The sequence below is a fragment of the Amia ocellicauda genome, chromosome 3 (genome assembly GCF_036373705.1).
Source record: "Amia ocellicauda isolate fAmiCal2 chromosome 3, fAmiCal2.hap1, whole genome shotgun sequence".
NCBI classification, from domain to species: domain Eukaryota; kingdom Metazoa; phylum Chordata; class Actinopteri; order Amiiformes; family Amiidae; genus Amia; species Amia ocellicauda.
In genome coordinates, this window is record NC_089852.1 from 42,433,640 (window position 1) to 42,453,084 (window position 19,445).

General features: G+C 40.7%; 1 protein-coding gene across 2 annotated transcripts in view; it reads right to left on the reverse strand.

Moving 5' to 3' along the window:
- The window catches only part of gdpd5b (glycerophosphodiester phosphodiesterase domain containing 5b), a 61,053-nt gene that overhangs the window by 19,709 nt on the left and 21,899 nt on the right, over nt 1–19,445 (reverse strand). For both annotated transcript variants that reach the window (XM_066699563.1, XM_066699564.1), the window contains one exon: nt 17,717–17,890. In XM_066699563.1, the coding sequence (XP_066555660.1) occupies nt 17,717–17,833 (117 nt within the window). In that variant the 5' untranslated portion in view covers nt 17,834–17,890. The remainder of the gene's footprint in view (nt 1–17,716; nt 17,891–19,445) is intronic.

Below are 19,445 nucleotides of genomic sequence, written 5' to 3' on the forward strand. Positions count from 1 at the left end.
TATGCTTGTAATAAGCAACATTATATTGCATCAGTTAGCATGCTGTTGGCCAGCCATGTGCAGGACAGTCACTCAGTGATTGACAGCTATTGATAACTCTTCCGACTCCTTAAATCTAAAAACAAATATGTCATTATTCTTTTGTTAATAGTTTAGTTAATACTTTTGTACATCCTCAAAAATAGAAATCCAAAACCATATACGTTTTTTCTACACAGGCTTTTTGCAAGAGCTGCAAGACCTTAGGACACATTGTATAACATCGATTCAGGCCTCATCTTGTCAGTGTAGCTCTGCGTAATTTCATTAGAAACCCCAAGGCTTAGACTTCAAGGTCCGAGAACACAAAAGGACCATTTCTTTTGACTCCGAATGTGTCACAGCATTCAGTAGAAATGGCAAACCACTTTCTGTAGCTAGATATTAAAAAGCACCTTTTATCGAGTCAGGCAGACCTGGGTCAAAGCTGCGTGATCACAGTCTTGGTGCTGCTGAAAGAATATGGTTGTCTAGCTCAATTGGTTTTAATTACTTCTCTCAAGAAAAATGTATCCTTGGATAACCCCCCCACACACACACACAAAGAATAAAATAAATGCATAAATAAAAGGATAGTGAGGAAGCATTTCTTGTTACAGTATTGTGCATGTTCCACCACAACTACCACCAAATACAAAAAAACTAACATTTAACATTGAATTTTATGCTCTGCTGCAATTTAAATGGCAAGCGGTGTGAAATAAATCCTCATTGCGTGACTTTAATCTTATCCATGAAGCTCGTGGGTCTGTATCCCCCTGGAAAAATCACAGTTGGCAAGCTGTGGGTACCCGGACCGCAAATGTGTCTTCTGTGCTTCGTCATTGTTTTTATTGGGAGGTCACTCCTACTTTACAAGCCGGGAGGCAAGCGCAAGCTGAGGCAGAGCTCAACTGAAACATGCCATTAGGTTTGAGCATGAATAAGATCTTACTTTGAATACGAAGAGTCAGTGTAGTTAGGCAAGGAGACAAATCATGAAAAACCTGTCATTGCACAGAATCTGCCTGATCAGAAATCAAAATGCACTAACCTATTTAAACACTTCGGCTGCAATATTAAATATTCTGTAGGCAGCAGAAACAATCACAGTCTGAATTAATATAGGTGTTAATAACCATATACGTCAGGTAAAAAAAAAAAAAAAGTGTAGCTATTAGGGTACAAATAAGGGAAATAAAAGTATACAATGACAAACGTAAATTTTACAGGTACACAACTACATAAGAAAATTAGAGGAGGTCTTACTCATTTGCTGGGGAGCTAGATTACTCTTTGTATTTTGGTATTAGACCTCTTTGAATGGATGAGTTTTCTGTGCAGAGACATGTGTTCATTGTTCACTGAAAGCATCCTTGGCTTTGAGATGCAAGCGTATCTGAAGAGTCTAAATTAGTCAACAGGAGAGCTTCGGGAGCCGGTGCATCCGAAGTATTATATAATTTTATGAGCGAACATTATACAACTCCGATCCAGTCAGATCAGGTTTCAAGGTGGTACAGCTGCTAGGTATCGGATATGCGCTAAAGAACGGGCATTAAAGCTCACCGAGGCGTCCAGGAAGCTGGCACCACTTCTGAAAGCTGCAGACACATTCAATGGCAGATTAAAACGCATATAGTTCTGCAGAGATGTAATGGAACAATATTTTGTACAAACCAGCAGTTAACAATTAAAGGTCTTGCTGATGGATTGACTTAACTGTTCTTTTTTTTGTGTGTGTAATGTTTTTTAAACCACAGTTTCTGTTCCTGCTGCCTTCTGTTCTGATCAAGCAACAAATGATCACGTTGCATTTAAATCAAGGGATTTAAGATGACCGAGTCTGCATCTCCTGTAGCTACAGAGCCATCAGTCATCCATACCCTGGGCAACAGTGTTCATAAATAAACAGTGCAGCCTTACATAATATTACCCTGGCTTGATATTAAAATTAATACAGAGGCTAAAAATGAATTTCATCGGCTGTTCTACTTCAATGATTAATTAAACCCCACACTGTAAACAGCAGATTTGTAGTTTTACAGGATCTGCTTTAAAAATTGCGTTTCACCAGCAACGCAATGCATATTTAATGGATCCAATCAGCTAATTAGTGCTTTTGCTTTTCCGTCAACCAAGAAAACGACTAATGCCTGCAACATTTGACTTAAAATATGCAACAAGACGATAATTAATGATAATGGATTAAGCTGATGCTTCGGAATTTGCTTTAATTAGATCAGGGAAGAAGTCAGAACCTGGCAAGATTACCGAACGTTGCAGGAAGAGTCAGTGCAGTTAGTCTTAATTAATCTCCAATCAAGCAATTGCTTTTATCAGTAAAGATGCTTATTCCATAATTAAATGTCAGATTCCTGGGACATTTTCTTCTTAAGTCTTCATTAGCATCACATACCCATGGATTTCAATTTGTATACCTTTTCTACAAATGTGCTTTTCATACAGTATATGAAGACCTCTTAACCTTCTAGCACAATGAGCTCACAATGTACCAAAATTAAGTTAAAATTTAAAAAGCAACCTACAGAGACCAAAGCATCAGAAATACAAGATAGAAACATGGTAAAGACCCATAAGGCCACTGGGCTGTGTCCCTGCACCTCACACAAAGCAGATGAGCGGGCCTCAAGGGAAACTGCAGCTATGGAGAGTGATCGTTCAAATCGTTAAGTGACTAGAGCAGAAACAGGGACTGCTGAGCGGCTGATAGATGCATCAACTTGAAGCCGCGGAGTCTAATTGAATTTTAATGGTTTTGTCTGTGACAACAATGGGGTCTTCTCCACCGAGGACCAGAAAAAAGATGGCGGAATTGTCCCACCTATCAGAAGAGTTCCTGTCCTGCCCGCTTGACACTCCCTTACGATGTGCTGCCACAACAACCTGCACGAGACAACTCTCCACGACAGGATAGGAAGGGAACTGTGCCAGAACTTAACTTGCTGAACAAGTTGTAGATTTTAACTTCAAGCAATCGGACATAGATGTGTGGAAAAGTACAAAAAGCCCACTAAAAACATACATTTGGTAGTGTTTGATAAAAGGCTTAAGTAAGCTTTTGGATTTGCAAAGCTGTATCTCTAGTGTTATTTGAGTCATGGTTTTAGTCTTCCTTTATGTGAAACTGCCCTACATGCACCAAAACAGTCCAAGAAATTGGATAAAATATCCAGCAACAGAAAAAAGAATTTTGCAATAAATGTATTTGACATTTTTAATTAAGAGATAAGGGTATAATTAAAGGATCTGTGTAACCGCTAGCTCAAAGTTTGCATCAGGGTATAAATGGTTTAAAAGTCATATAGCCGAGAATTCAGAGATAAGCACTTGAGTTATTGCTCACCCAGCGGACAGGAGTAGTTAGTGTGAGGCACGCATATGGAAAATGCATATGCTAAGATAAGTAAGCAAAAGCAGGACTATAAACAACAGCTGTAGACACCATTTAAGGTAAGGATGAAAAATCTACTTAAATGTCAAGTCAATGTCGGAGTATTTGGCCGAGCTAAAATGGGAGATGACAATGTCTTTTCAGATCGTCGTGCTGCGGTGTTTGGTTTTTTCCTTGTCTTTTTATAGAAGACAAATCTATATTGAGCACAGGCCGATTATTAAAAGGAAGGAGATCTAACAAAGTCATTATTTGTTATTTCTTTAGAGGCCAGGGGGCAGTACCATATTTAATCAGACAGAATAGTCAGAGTAATAAGGGCAGTTTACATAGTCCTTAAACAGACTAAAGCAAAGGCTCATTATTTTCAAATTACTAGAAATCACTCATCACTTCTCAATCCCCAGGGCAGATGTATTTCACTTTCAGAACAAGGCAAATGTGCTGCAACACATTTAGGCAACATTTGTAGACAAAAAACACAGAAGGTAGTGATTTTGTCGTGTTACTCAGACAATATACTTAACTGCACAGTCTTCAGCCTTTCTTCCCAGATCTTCTCAGCAAGTATTGTCAAACATGATTCACTCTTCCACACACACACGAAGCTGAAGACCTTGTTCTTCCCCCATGTAGAAAAGCTCTTTTCACCATCCACATTATCATGTGATTAATTGAAACCCTTAAAAACATCATGATTATTACATATTACTCTTGTGCTGTCACACCACTAAGCCTGCTATTCTTCCAAAGGACTGGAATGTAAAACAGAGGGCGGACAGTTCTAATAAACTTCCCACAAAGGCATGAGAGTTAAAACCTTAATTATTTTTAATCACACACCGACTTAAACACTTCCTCTACAAAACACAGTGCACTACATACCATGACTCGTAGAATTACCACAAAACGTACACATGTATATTACACATGCTACAGATGCATTTTTTTCTTGACAGACTCTTAAAATAGGGAATGAAAAATCACACACTCTCTCTACCTCAAGCTATTCATGAAGTACTGCCTCGCTGTGAACCAAAGAGGTCTGTGAAAGCAGACTAATTTGTCTGAAGGCAGGGACTGAAGGGGGCACAGACACTGGCTCTAACCTCAGACAGGAACCGGAGTTCAGATAATCTGAGCAGACAGCAGTGCCTGCACTCTCCTGTTGCGATTCCTGTGTGGAGAGAGATCATTTCAAACCCGTTTTACTTCACATAGGCACTGTCCCCGTCAGCCCACGACCAGGTCAAGCGTGGCCACTTTTATTTGTGTTTATTTGCGTTTTCCAAAAAGAAACCATAATCAAGTGGCGACGTGGGACTCGGTCAACTGGGAAAATGCAGAACGTCGAGAATAGAGCCGAGAGATTTCCTGAATGCACACTCCATGGAATTAACACGTTCAGCCTTTTTAGACGTCGGTTGAAAACAACTCTTCCTTACTGGAAGCAACAGGCCGTGTCTGCTCACGTCAAATCAGTGCGATGGATGTTATATAATCTATACCGCACAGTTCTGACGTGAAGAGGACAGCTGGAAACTGAAGCATACATAGACTTAGAAACACTCACACACGTTATTGTGGAGATTAGGAATTATAAAGTCCTAAGTGAAAAAGAATAAGAAAATGCATCAAGCCTCATGTCTCATTCAATCACCTATTAGAAGGATGTCAGGAAATTAAATTACACCGGAAAACGCCTTCTAAAAAGAAAAGTAAAGAGCTTCTTCACTTCTTAAAGATTTAGGACTGAGGACCATTAACTTCCAATATTATTAATTAGAATTCTTGTTAATAATTAAATGCTAATAGAAAGAATGCTTAGTTTCCTGCCCGGTCTCCTGTGATAACTGGCAGGCAGAGTTTTGATTTCAATTCTCTGAAGAACGCCCATTTCCAGCAATTAATTCTCTTTCTTCTTCAAAACAGTTATTTGAAGATCTTTCTCCCTGACATACTCCTGATCAAGCACGAGGCCTGCTGGGGAATGGTTTCGTACATCCTGTCAGGGTCGAGTGTGCCCCTGGGTTCACTTCCCGCCCCCGGTCAGGACAGTGAAACTAGCCCGCAGAAGGACGCAGCCTTGGATGCAAGTTGTGTGAAGCTGAAGTGACATTGTTTGCATGTTGGAGACCTTGCTAGAGAGAACTGGATAAGAGCTGTACATCTCTCTGAGGGTTGGCTCTATCTAGCATGAGGTCAATGAATAACTTTGAGGACAACCACCACTGTTGTGTATACAGCAGGCTGAAGGAAAACACAGTACAGAGTCAGAAAACAATACATAAAACCTGCTGATAAAACCTTCCACAACATGCTGAGTGTGCAGTAACACTAGAAGGCCACAAGAGGCGATATTGCTCAGTCTGGATAGTGTTTGGAGTTCAGGGGAAGAATTGACTTCTCGAAAGTCCCTCTTTTTGACTTACTTTTCATTCTGTAGACTGCAGCTTAAGTGCCTATTCAACAATTTTGCCCCAGGTGAAATATACATGTATCACTGCCCTTCCTAGGAGATCAAAATTATGGAAATGCAAATCAAAAGTGGCACCTTCATGAGATCCAGTACCAAAAATACAGATTTGATTAGATTCACTTAAATGAGCAATAAAACAAGGAGACAAAACTGGTCACATCTATATTTCTACATCTCCCATCTGGCACATGTGCAGTGCCATAAATATTTAACTGTTTATCTAGCGAAAAGGTGTGAATATTTTGAATACATTGAATCCAATCATCTGAAAGAAAGGAGGGACACGCCACTCAATGCCGATCAGAAGTCACTCACTGGGACCCTGATGCCACAGTGCGAACGGGAAAATTACCAATTAATTCCCCCTTCAAGAGCTACAAAATTCCAATGCTGATTACCACCACCAAGTCAGCAGGCGAGGTATAGTGAATTAAACTCTAAGCCCTGTTCAACGTCTGACTGCTATAAATAGAAGGATAAAAAGGATCAGGGGGTAAATCTGCTAAGTAGGACTGTAAACATTCCCTCGCTGCTAAAATACCGTTTCCTATATAATAAGACTCAACCAAAGGTGGTCTTTAAAAAAAACAACAAAAAAAAAAAACTGAAAGATGAATGAACTTCATTGACTTCTATTATATCAGAAGGTAACATTTCTTTCCATTTTTCAGTCCTGTAGTTTAATTTCCTAAGGTTGAACTGATTTTCACCCCTACCCCCTCTCCTCCCTGGCAGGTAGGCATGGCTGTGTCCCCGAGGTGATACCTGGTCCCAGATCACTGTGAGAATAATCCACGTTTTGCAATCCATTCATTTCATGAAGCAGATTACATCTAATCCAGCAGCAACAATGCATTCTTACCCTTCAGTACAGCAGATGGGTCCCGAGACATGGCGTCACATGCACACCAGACTATTAAATAACATTAAAAGTCATTGAAGTTTTAGCTATGAACATCACATTTTATATACAGTGTTATATACAGGTCCTGCAGGCCCAGAATGAGTGATTTGCCATCATTACTCCCCAGTGACAGTTGAATAGCCAGGGCTGAGCACAAGTGTCTCCTTCACTGCATCAGCACTTCTGTCAGGCCTTTTACATATTATACTCTCTAGTTATACATTCCCCGAAATGCGCATTGTAAATCACAGCAATGGCAGGCTGCATTTGTCTTTACATTAGTCCCAAAATGCATATTGTGTTCTTTGTACACCATTTAATCTTTTTTGCCAATGTGAATAGGGTTTTACTAGGAGGCAGTAGGCGATTGTACTGAAACACTGTACTATAGAAAGCAAGTTACTTGGAAAAAATACAGTACTGTGCAAAAGGTTTAGGCAGGTGTGAAAAAAATGCTGTAAAGTAAGAATGCTTTCAAAAACAGACGTTAATAGATTATATTTATCAATTAACTAAATGCGAAGTGAGTGAACAGAAGAAAAATCTACATCAAATCCATATTTGCTGTGACCACCCTTTGCCTTCAAAACAGCATCAGTTCTTCTAGGTACACTTGCACACAGTTTTTGAAGGAACTGGGCAGGTAGGTCGGCCCAAACATCTTGGAGAACAAACCACAGCTCTTCTGTGGATTTAGGCGCCTCAGTTGCTTCTCTCTCTTCATGTAATCCCAAACAGACTCGATGATGTTGAGATCAGGGCTCTGTGGGGGCCATACCATCACTTCCAGGACACTGCGTCTACGGTCCTTAACATTGCCAGTTTTTTTTGTGCTTCTTCAAAAGAGCTTGGACAGCACATTTGAAAGCATTCTTACTTCAAAGCAGTTTTTCACACCTGCCTAAAATTTTTGCACAGTACTGTATATTAAAAAAAGCAAAAGCAAAAACATTTATCTTAAATATCACTTTCTCCTAAGGATAAGCAGCATCTTGGTGACTTGCCAAAACTAAAGTCTAGAACCTAGAAAATAAATAAATGAATATAAATAAATCTACCATTGTTGCTGCCTTAGGCACAACATTTAAAGCTTCTAGTTTTATTTCCTGATGTTCCTCTGCCCTGACGGACCCAGCCAGCCCGTGCGAGATGAGTGTGTTGGCACCGGTTTCTGGAGCTGGTCCAGGGTTCAGGACAGTGCACGGTGATTCAAATGAAGACATCAGTGACAGGATAGACATGTGGCCACTGGGAAGCACAAGCAGGTCTCCATACTCCGGAGACAGAGGACAGAAAGGGGAAGATGCTCAGAGGAGCACGATTAAACTCCAGTGAGAAGCAACACCATGACTAAGTTGATCCTGATTCACAGACAGGAAGGGAAGATACACCCTGCAATTTCTCTGTTCCAGTATTGTAGTAGCCTTGCATGGAGCAAGACCAACCAAAATGTTCCCAATACAGGGGACAGTAGGTTCTCATTTTTCATATAAAACAACCCAGACATGTTGCTTTCTTAACAATTACCTTTGCTACTGCTACTAATAAGACAATCTACTGTACATTCCCTGCTGTGAAATGGAATTCAAGGGCAGTAGAGCATCATGCATAATATATAAATAAATGTTGAGGGCACTAGTGGCAATGCCCTCCCCACAGGGCGTATGTTCAGACAGTGCGTGGTATTGGAAAGCGCCCGGTACGGCCCAGCGGAAGTAGTCTGTCGGCGTCTCTCTCCAGGCCACACAAGCAGCTGGTGCCACACAACTGTCGCTGTGGTTTAATCCTATCACTGGGCATTTTCAACATTTGTACTGTTTACAAGTGGCAGACCAAAATGGCCCCTGTGTGGACTGAGCTGAACCTACACTATCCCCTCTCACCCACACACAATCTGCTTGCTTGGTACGTTCTTTAAAATGAGAAACAAGGGCACTAGAATATAGTCAGAGGCGAAGCACAATGCAGATGTTTGAGAAAGTCACCTGTGAAATATCCCATGAAGGAGACTGAGGAAAATAGGTCAGATTATTTTTGTAATCATGCAGGTAAAGGACTAAAAGGTGAGTTATGATTTGCTGCTACTACTACTAAAAATCTAAAAGAAAAGAAAAAAAAAATGACATATAACATCATACATAATTAGATTTTAGCCAGTAGATGGGGAAAACCATTTTTTTTTTTTTATGAGTTACAGTACTGTCCACTTTATTATACTTCATAATTGTCTTGATATGGCATTTAAATGAGGTCGAATAAACAGCTCCCCCAGGGAATTAAACGTGCCAGCTTCCAGCAGATAAAAGTCAGCTTCTGAGGGATTAAATTCTACTGAACCTTGCAAACATATTTCAGTCAATTTGAAGGCAACATCTTCTCCCGGATTAGTCTTCCTCAGAGCAAAAACAAGTCACGTGCCAACCCTCCCTTTCATGTAGATCCCAGTTTGAAGCAGAGTGTGATATTAGCATGATTTGTGAGTGTAGTAATTTATAGCTCCCTATAACACAATGTATATCTGGCATTTTGGAGAGCTTGTGCATCCATTTGCACATCTTAATAAAATCTAGGCATTCCAACAATGTCGAGTCAACATGGAGTCAGGAATTATCGGACTGGTTTAGCCAAAGACAGGTGTCAGTTTTGGAGGTCATTATATCCATCACTGTGCATTTGTCTTCATCTTTTACTTTATTGGAACCTACAGGACATAATGTGGTGCATAAAAAGGAGATGCACTTGGAGAGGACACCGACAATTTTCTGACATTACCATTTTGTTAGTGTAGTCCTCTCACAGCCATTAATTAAAGTCTGAGAGGCCTGCAACACAGTCATCTCTAGACGGGACAGATCATGGTCTGGCCTGCTAGATAAAACCCCTCATTCCTGCTCGTTTTAATCATTGCAAACACTAAGTCACATACGTTTGGAGCCTTCCTTCATTTTTTGATACGTCGCAGAAATGCAAGCCATTTTCATGAATAATAGGTGGCCTTAATAATCTTCAAATGTCACTTTTAACAAGCAGCTGCAAATTCACTCGCCCAGCCCAAGGCTGAAGAAATTAATCTTGTTTAATTATTTGGTCTGTACCCTGGCAAGGCAGTTAAATTTATCTGAGAATTAATCCAGATATGGTCTGTCAAACTGAAGAGTGCAGGTTTTTTTTAAGACCACTTTGTCTGGTCTTCGTTAAAGGCAGCAGTACAAGATGGACTACTGACAAGAAAAGAGCAGGAGCACAGAGGGCACCCTTTTACTCACTTTGAGAGTCTTCATGTGTTATGAAAAGTCCCAGGTATAATTTCTGTGTTCATCACAAACTGCATGAAACCGGTTCCTTATCAATTTTATTTTGGGCACCTTCCAGAACTTTCTTTCCAGTGTTATAGGTGCCAAGCTATTCCATAGTCATTCTTCAATGTTAAATCTATGCCTTATATATTTTTAAAACTACTCCGAAGTAGACGTTGCTAAAAAATGTTCAAAGAAGTGAGCCGTCCAGCTGCACCATTATAAATGAGCTGCACAAGTAAAATCACGTTGTTCTTTTCTTCTGGAGCTCATGAAAAATTGATACGCATTCATTAAGACACCATACATTTTGCTGAAAATGAAATGAGACATTTATGAGCATCTTCTCATACTTCTTTTAACCAAATCTGAAATAGAAAATTATGCCGGAGGTTGTAAACCCGTAAAGCCTGCGTTTTTCAATACTTACAGAAGAAGCAGTAAAACACTTGCACATGAACTATATGAATCCCCATATACCATTTTTTTGTATTTTAATAATACAAAAACGCAAAAGACAGTGACATTGACATGGCTTACTGTACCATGCCCTCAGACATCATGTAGGCCAAATGAGGAATGTTGTTCTTGGCCCTCCCCAGCCCTGTGGTTAATTATTGAACACTGCTTTCCCTCTGAAGTAGGTAGGCCTATTACCCCAATTTTCTATACAAATGAACCAGTTTATAGCGAGACACCACACATCACCCAGCTGAAGCAAAAGCCAGAAAAGCAGTTTAGCCCTATTATTAGAGGCCTTGGTATCAAGTAAAGAGAGTAAACGGAAAAACTTTTAATTATTACTGAGACCTGATCAGGTTTCCAAGTACGTTTTACTTAAAGTGCTCTCGGGGGGGGGGGGTCAGAGCAGCAACCATGACCTGGGCTGCTGGATTCACTGATGGCGAAAACATACGGACACAAGCCAGCACAATTGTTTATTTTGTATATGGTGATGGTGGGGATAAGTTAATCATTTGATATACCCCTTTATTTTGCCTACAAAACACACTTCTGAGAAAATAAGGCAAAGTACCGTTCAGCTTTGTAGCATTCAGTTGCCATCTACAGTAGAAAGCAGCATGAAGGTATCTGCAATGCCACCGACTCAAATTCACAGTCCCTCCCTGACCCCAGTGATGCAGAGAGCAAAATCGGCATGATGCTACAGCACAGGAACTGATTTGTGCGTGCTTAAGGGCAGCCTGACTTCTTTGGTTAATGCGATCTATTAATCTAAAAGGCATTCGCTTTTCAGCCTTATCTCATGGGTATGTATATATATGAGCTTGGTTTGTTGCATCAGGGCAATAGGGACCACTATTCCCTCAGCCTCGGAGAGTCACAGTACAGTAAATCATTGCAGCAAACTTTCCCTCTTCAACAGAAACGTTTTACACAAAGAAGTCTTCTCGGAAACCATTTAGTTTTGCTTAAACAGGAACTGGTATAGTCAGCGAGAGTTATTTCAACAGACCCTGAGAATTAAGTTACACAGCAAAACCCTGCTTTGAAATATTTTGATTATTATGATTTTAAGATCATGTATTCTTGCTCCTCTCTTTAAATTGTTGCCTAAGCCTTGTTGATCCAGCAAAACACTTCCACAAGCTGTAGCCCGTCTCTAAACTAAACAACCGTAACCAAAATATATAATTAGGAAAATTTCGATCCTTAAAAGGAATCCTGAAGTATTCGTCCAGTCCGACCTTGCACTGTATTTTTGCAACACTGCATAACTTATTGTATCTCACATTTCAGTTAATAAACTTTACTTCATATTGCCCTGTCATTTTTCATTTCCAGTTTCCAGTGCGTGTGTGTGTACAATGCAATTGTCGTTGAATGCGAGTCACCTTGGATGAAGCCGTCACCCAAATTAAATAAATAAATGTATGAAAAGAGGCCCATACGCATTGAACAGACAAAGGCACTCTCAAGTGAATGCCCAAGGGTAATACACAATCCATCCAGTAAACTCATGAATCAATCTTCAAGGATGCACCTTATGCTTACATAGACGTCGGCTTGATTCTCTCTGGCTGAGAGTTCCATCAGACAGTCAGGGAAGGACAGTCACAATTATCACACATCTGTGGTCAAGGAGACACCATTTCAGTCCACAGTTTGTCCCACGTTTCAAAAACATGTAGCAATGGGTGAGTTTAGGCAGAACTTGGCTCCCATTATTTGCTCTAGGGGCGTTCAAAGCAAGACTTCATTACGGTAAACGAACACAAAGAAGCACTCTACTTATACCAACTGAATCAAACTTATCCATGTAAAAAACATTCAAAATCACTTCACATTGCACAGGACCTCTCCATAAATTAGCAAAATCCTAAACAATTGACTTTTGGAAAAAAAAAAAAAAAAAAAATCTGCATCAGATTTTTCTGCAGGCAACATTTTTTTTTAGCACACCTCCTGTTGTGGTACTGGAATGTCAGACAATTGCTTTCCTTCCTGAAGGACCTCTCTTGGGATATGACGAAAATCCCAGCCGTCTTTCCTTCCAGCATTGATTTCCTGGCAGACACTGCACCCATTAGAGCAGCTCAAGCCGTGTAACTTAGCGGCGTGGAGACAAAAGCCCTATCGCAGCAACAACCAGCTCTTCTAGATCAATCAGAGACATGTACACTGCACTCCGAGTCACTAACTCCTTGGGGGGTTTTCCAGGTCAATTTCAAGGGCTGCATTGCATCTATTCTAGACACATGCAAGCGGGTCAAATCAATACTCCAATGAAGGGCTTCCAGGAACTGTAGAATTTGGTTTCGGTTTCCTTACATCGATATATACAAAAGGGGAAAGGATTGAGTCTGCAGCTCACGCAGATTTGGCAGGAGAGAACCAATAGCCAAGAACGCATTTAAGCATCCGTGGCATTTAGGGCATTTAGTGAAATTGAGTAGACGGCATCTCCAAATATGCCTTTGACGTGTTCTCCATCACAGAACAGCCCCTGCTGTTTGAGACACAGTGGGCCGCTGCAAACGAATAAAGTGCGGGGGGGGGGCGTGCAGTGATGAATTCCACCATTCTGTAGTCAGACGCGCAACCCCGCTGAAATTCCCCCAGTTTCATGGAGGCTTTCAGCAGGATTATAGGGAATGATTTTCTCAGCTGTGGGAGCTTTGCCATCCTAAGGTCTCCCACGAGGCTGGTTCCTTTGTCACTTAACAAAATGGCAGCTTACTGAAGGTTGGAGTGATTATGTCGAATGCACAGGCCAATGCGTGCCTTGGGGGGAAAAAAAGAGCAGGATATTGTAACTGTCACACACTTGTGTTGGTGGGGATGCTTACTTCATTTGAAACACTTGGCTTGTTAGGAAGAACAGATTGGTCAAAAACATGAGTGTCTGTTAATGATTTTGTGAGGAAAATAGACTAATCACTTCCATCAGTGAAGGTGGTTTTGTATAAATCTAAGGATGTCTGATATGTACAGCATCAGCACATTTTAGGCTCCCAACCGGTCAATCAGCTGTTACTCCTCAGCATCCCGGTGGGAATGCAATAAACTACTGATACTGTAAGACGGGAAGAGAGCCAAAACAAGCGCACAGAGTTTGCTTCTCTGATTTGTGCTGGCAGGGTATCCCTAACCTTAAGGGCACACAGCAACAGAAGGGAAGAGTGGATTGCTTCGAGATGGGATGAGAGGGCCTTCAGCAGTGTTGCCATAGCACAGCCCACGAACTGTCTAGCAGCAGGAGGAACAATTAGATTGGAGTGTGCCGTGCGATTATTTCAAAGCGACTCGCCGTATCCAGACACAAACAATAAACTGGGTACGTTTGGGTGTCTTAAAGTAGATGCGGTCAAAGGGCACCTTCAAGATCATTTAACTGGACGCGAGAAGGGAATACAGACCTGTCCATATCCCCAGCCTTTCATTTATATGCTCCGAATAACTTCTTAATCCGATTCTCACACACTGCGTTACATGACCATACTGCATCAACACCTGTCGGGTTCACACACCGCTCCTTCATTAGCATGATGATCACAGCCGACAAGACGCTGTCAGATGGGATTCAGTCCCACAGCTGTTCAGAGAGGTTTTAATGGTGTAGCAAGCAAAACAATCAATTTAATGATACAATTTGTCCTCCTCTGTATAAAAACACCACATAACTCTCAAAATGACCCCGCCTACATTTTCACTAAAATTGAAACTGTGAAAAGCGCTCAAACAAATGCACATTTATATATAATAAAGCATTCAAGATACAAATAAAGTCAATGGCTTCGAGAAGCGGTGCCACATTGTGGATCTCGTACCATGAATTGATCACATTTTTTGCTGGGAGTTTATTTAGCGTGTGCATCTATCCCCTGCTATGAAGAACAATGCCAAACTTCCCCGTGTTCACAGACTCGGCTATATAGGAAGTCCCTCAAGGGTTCAGCAGTACAATCTTTATTTAGCAGAGAAAGCAGGAGCAAGAGAACTCCACTCCCCCTTTCACTGCCAGTCCTGCGATCCCGCCGCCAGTACGGAGAGGAGAGAGCTGCGATGGCAAAAGAGACAGCAGGATTTGCTAAAGTCTCTTATGCAACATCCCGCCCCCCCAAAGCTAATTCCAGTCATTTGCATTTAGAAGATCCATCTGTTCCCCAATTTCCACATAAAAGGAATAACACCTCATCTGGCAAAAACATCCGTGAAACACCATAACGGAAATCACCCCTATCATAGTAGATGCAGGGATTTAGAACATCTATTAAAGCCTCGCTCACTGTCCTAGTCAAAAGGAAATATAAATATTTCACTAGATGTGCAAAACAAACCACAACGGGGGGAAAAAATAGAAGCTGCAGCCATCTACCGGGAAGCAATATTTCTTTCAAATGTTCATAAAATCATTAGAATTTATGACTAAAATTTTCTTTTCTTATTTTGGACTTGAGTGTTTTATGCAAACCTACTATGAAGGATGGCATAAAAGCATGGTGTCCCAAGCTACCCTCTCTGTGCTTCTGAACAGTGGAGTATGGAAAGAGGCCCGGGAAACATGCAGGGCGCAGATGGCGGCTGTGTGAGTTGCTGGGCATCTAATCTGGGGCACAGTGGGGGCAGCAGGCTGTGCTCATCTGAGAGCATGTGGCAGAAGAGATACCCTAGCATGGGGCTTCTTAAGACTTTGGGGTGGGGGGAGCAATTTGAGATTTCTTGAGTGTTCATTACAGGCATTTTCATCTATAAAAGTTCAAGTCATTAAATAAAGAGTTCAGTGACTATTTCGTATCACCAAACCAATAATAATAATTTTGAAAGTCAGAGGTTTTCCTTAACCCCTTCACAATACAAAACAAAAACGTGTACATAAAGTTCAAAGTAACAGACCGTAATAAAACTGATACAGCAGCTACTGTTTCTTCATGTTTTACTGCTTCTGCCCTTCCAACCAGTAAAGGAGGGGTCCAGGAAAGAGAAATGTGTCCAAAGTACTATATGAAGCTTAAAAGACCACAGAGAAAAAGCTGCTCTTCCGAACAAAGCAAGTACTGGTTTATTTGAAATACTGTATTGTCATAGAAGGTGATTACTCATATTAACACCCCAAGAGTGACATTTATATAACCGGTGGATGTGTTAGTTATTGCTCTGAAAGGATTCGGAGAGTGAAGTGGTAGCAGCCAGTGCCGGCGGCCTCTCTGCCAGCTCTCAGCCCACCTGAGGATCGGCTGAAGTAGGCAGAAAGTGCTGGCAGGCGCTCAAATCTTTCAATTACATAAGTCATTATATCTGCAGTCTCTACCATGTGCTGGTTCTCTCTCATCTCTGAATACAAATCTATCCATGTCTGGATATTTTCTGGAATATCATTCCGGTCATTCCCTTCTGGATGTTACAGTCAAATGGCACAACATACCTTGTTACCTTTCAATGTCAACCTCTTGTAATCTGAGTGACAATTCACGTGGGTCTGTGAAATTTCTGTGGTGCAAGACGGCCAAGTTATAATAAGCAGTATGAGTAGTCGATGAGGATCACTGCATTTCTATGCAAAATTACATTAGCTAGTATTCTTCCAAAGGGCCTAGTTTTAGATAACTCAATATGGTGTGATTAGAATTATACAATGCACCTAAAATCCAGTGAAAAGTTAGTCACTCATCGTTTAAAATCTTAATCATTATAAATTCAAAGTATAGACGGGATGAGATAGGCCGATGAGATGAGATGGTGGACAGCTTGTGATGTACTGACAGTACAAGCACACTACCAAACATGCGATGTCTGGAAGATACAGCCAGGCAGCGGCTCTGGGAGTGTGTTAGAAGGGATTGCACTTCCTTTTCCCGTTTGCACAACACTCCATTGTTACTAGAGGAGCCGTTCTGGCCATTCAGCAAAAAGTAAAAAATACTGGTGATGTTTATGCAGGAAAATGTGACCTCTGTGAAACACATCTGGGTAACCAAAAGTACAAGCATGACTGAAAACCACACAAACCACTTAGGCCAAGGCTAAAATAATCTCCATCCTCATAACCTTATTCTATTAATGCTTTAAATCACAAAATCCAGTGAAAGTTATTAGGTGAAAGTGATTATTGTACATTCCAAAATTTGCCATGGAAAATGTAAGCATAAAACAGCTCTTAAATCACAAAGAAATTAACTATTTTATCAGTATCAGAGACATACGATTACCTTATTACTGAATGTATATAAATTATATAAAATTGCCATCATTAAGGACAGCTAAGGTATAGCCTTTTCAGTAACTCTTAAGTAGCTTTAAAAGTGAATGAATTACACCTGTTCATGCTTTATTGAAAGTCAGATGTAAAAAAACAACATATGCTTTTTCAAATCAGCAGACCTTGCAATTGAAACGTTTGCAAGGCAAACTAGAACATGATCCATCAAGCACTAACAGTCACTTCAGAAACGCAATTATTGCATTTTTATATGAAATTCATTCCAAGTCAGAGTATGGGACATACATTTTGGATTAATTAGTTAGTCAAAAATGTTGTGCTATGGTTCACTGGAGGAAAACTGTTGATAATCTTAGGTGCCTAGATATTCTAGAGGTATGACTGATTTCATTTCATTACAAACATATATATATATACATACATACATATACATACACATTTTTGTTTTTTAAAGCAGCAAACTTTTCCTGAAATAACCATTCCTATTTTGGCGACATCTGCTACTCTGTAATGGCCGAGCCAATATCATTAGTGACTAAATGCTGCTTTAATATCTCCTAGGCCCCTGCTGTTAGTCAGGGAAGGGATTGGACAGGGTTAACGGACAGCCGAGTGTATTCACAACCCAAAGGAGCAGTACCACAACGAAGGATATAAATAATACACAGTATGAGCGGATGGCAAGATCAGAAATTATTCCACGATTAAACCCATAGGCATGGGATCAAAACAAACCAACAACCCCATTAAAGAGGAGACTGGTGTTACAAGACTAATGCTGGTTTTTCAGAGTCTACAAACCTCCCGAAGCAGCCTGGGGTCATACGGTGCTCCTCACTTGTTTGGGGTTTGGGCAGCCCATTTGCTCTGAAACGGGCCTGTGAGAAGCTAGGGGACAGCAGCGAGGACCTGGAGGACTCACCTTGGTGGTGTCGTCATGTGACCGCTGGTACCGTTTCCAGCGGCACCCATAGATCCCCGTCAGACATGACAAACACAGCTGTTTCTCGTACACCTGCAGGGGTTGGTGTTTGATCATGCTCCTTCAGTCACTGCCCCGCCGCAGCCCACTAGCAGGCCATGAGGAGCCAAGAACCTGCACAGGGAAGAGAAGACGGCAGGGGGTCAAAATTAAAGAAAGAGCTCCCCACCCCAATATCAAAACCAGGCAACCTGCAAGAGATCCCTAACAGGACAAGCAAACAATCAAATCATATTTTCTTTAGTTTTATCATGCTTTATCGATGCTTTTTCCATTGCTTTGTGTTGAACGAGGAGCAATCAAAGTCTAAATCAATAATGCTATTGTAATAAAACCCATAGACAAGTTAAAAAATGTAATGCAAAAATTGAGAGAGAAAGAGAAAAAGGTTGTGCATTACCAGCAACTGGAATAATGGGTCTCCTAAAGGGAATCTGGTTTTCTTAATTGCCTTTTCAAAGCAGGGTTGTTTTGGGTCTGTATGTGTGTTTGTAGAGAATTGCGGTTTGTGGTTTAACATTAATGAGCCTCAATTAAGTGCAAGAAAGCTTGATTGTATTCATTTATTTATTTTCCTGAGACACAAACTACACAATGTAATGTATACGTTAATTCAGTGTGTAACGAGTCTGCTTAAATAATGCATGCCGACAGTGGAGTGGGATGCAATGAAAGACTTTCAAAACGTCAACGCTGAATTGAAAAGAAATCTCAAAGAAAATGTGGGCATACTAATTTACCAAGTAAATCTAAAGCGAATTGAACTATTTATTGTATACGATATCATTGCATTTTAATCATTAACATACACATTTAAGAGCCCCAGATTTAAAAAGACAATGCATACATCAGATTCATGTTTAGACTTTTTATTAAAGCTAAAAACAAAGAATGGGCTTCAGGTAATTTGCATTTTGTTTTTAATAGTATGCAACAGGGTTTAGTTAGATTTTTTGCCTTAATAAAACAGATTGAAATGTTCAAAAGCAAAAGATCTTCTGCATTGGGAGGGAGTCTCATTAAATGTGAGGTCCCCTGTACACAAATTCTCTCTTCCTCCTGTGAAACTGACATTTCAAACAAAATACTAAAATAACATGTTCAATAATTCAGTGTTCACATGCAAATAGATTAATGAATAGCTCTGCAATTTGTCAACCCATACAACTTTCCCCCCACCCTCCTAAATAGCTTCCACATCATAAGGCTTATAATAAATGAATCCATATACAGTTTATACATGTTTATATGAAATGCATGCTGATCACCGTGATCCTCAGACATGGCACATGCCATGCCAATTAATCTCTTTTGAATGGTATTAGGCTATAGATTACGAAGCGGTTACAGAAAGATTGGCGATTAACCCCATGTTGGATGGCAGTTGAGGGTGGGGGGTGGGGGGTGCAGATAGACCCAGAAAACAAAGCCTTAGGAGCAGCTGCGAGTGGCAGTGGAGGGGTGTAGGGCTGATCTCGACTATCCAAGGGGAGGCAGGCAGAGCGATTTCCCCAGACTCCGCAGGCTGCTGATTACAGTAACAGTTGAGATCTCTCTTCACCAATACAGTAGCCCTCCAGTGAGTGACAAGGCTTTTGCGGTCTATAATTATTCAAAAGATCTACGCTTCCACAGGGTTACATTTTTCAAGACTGTTGCCAAGTGCTGA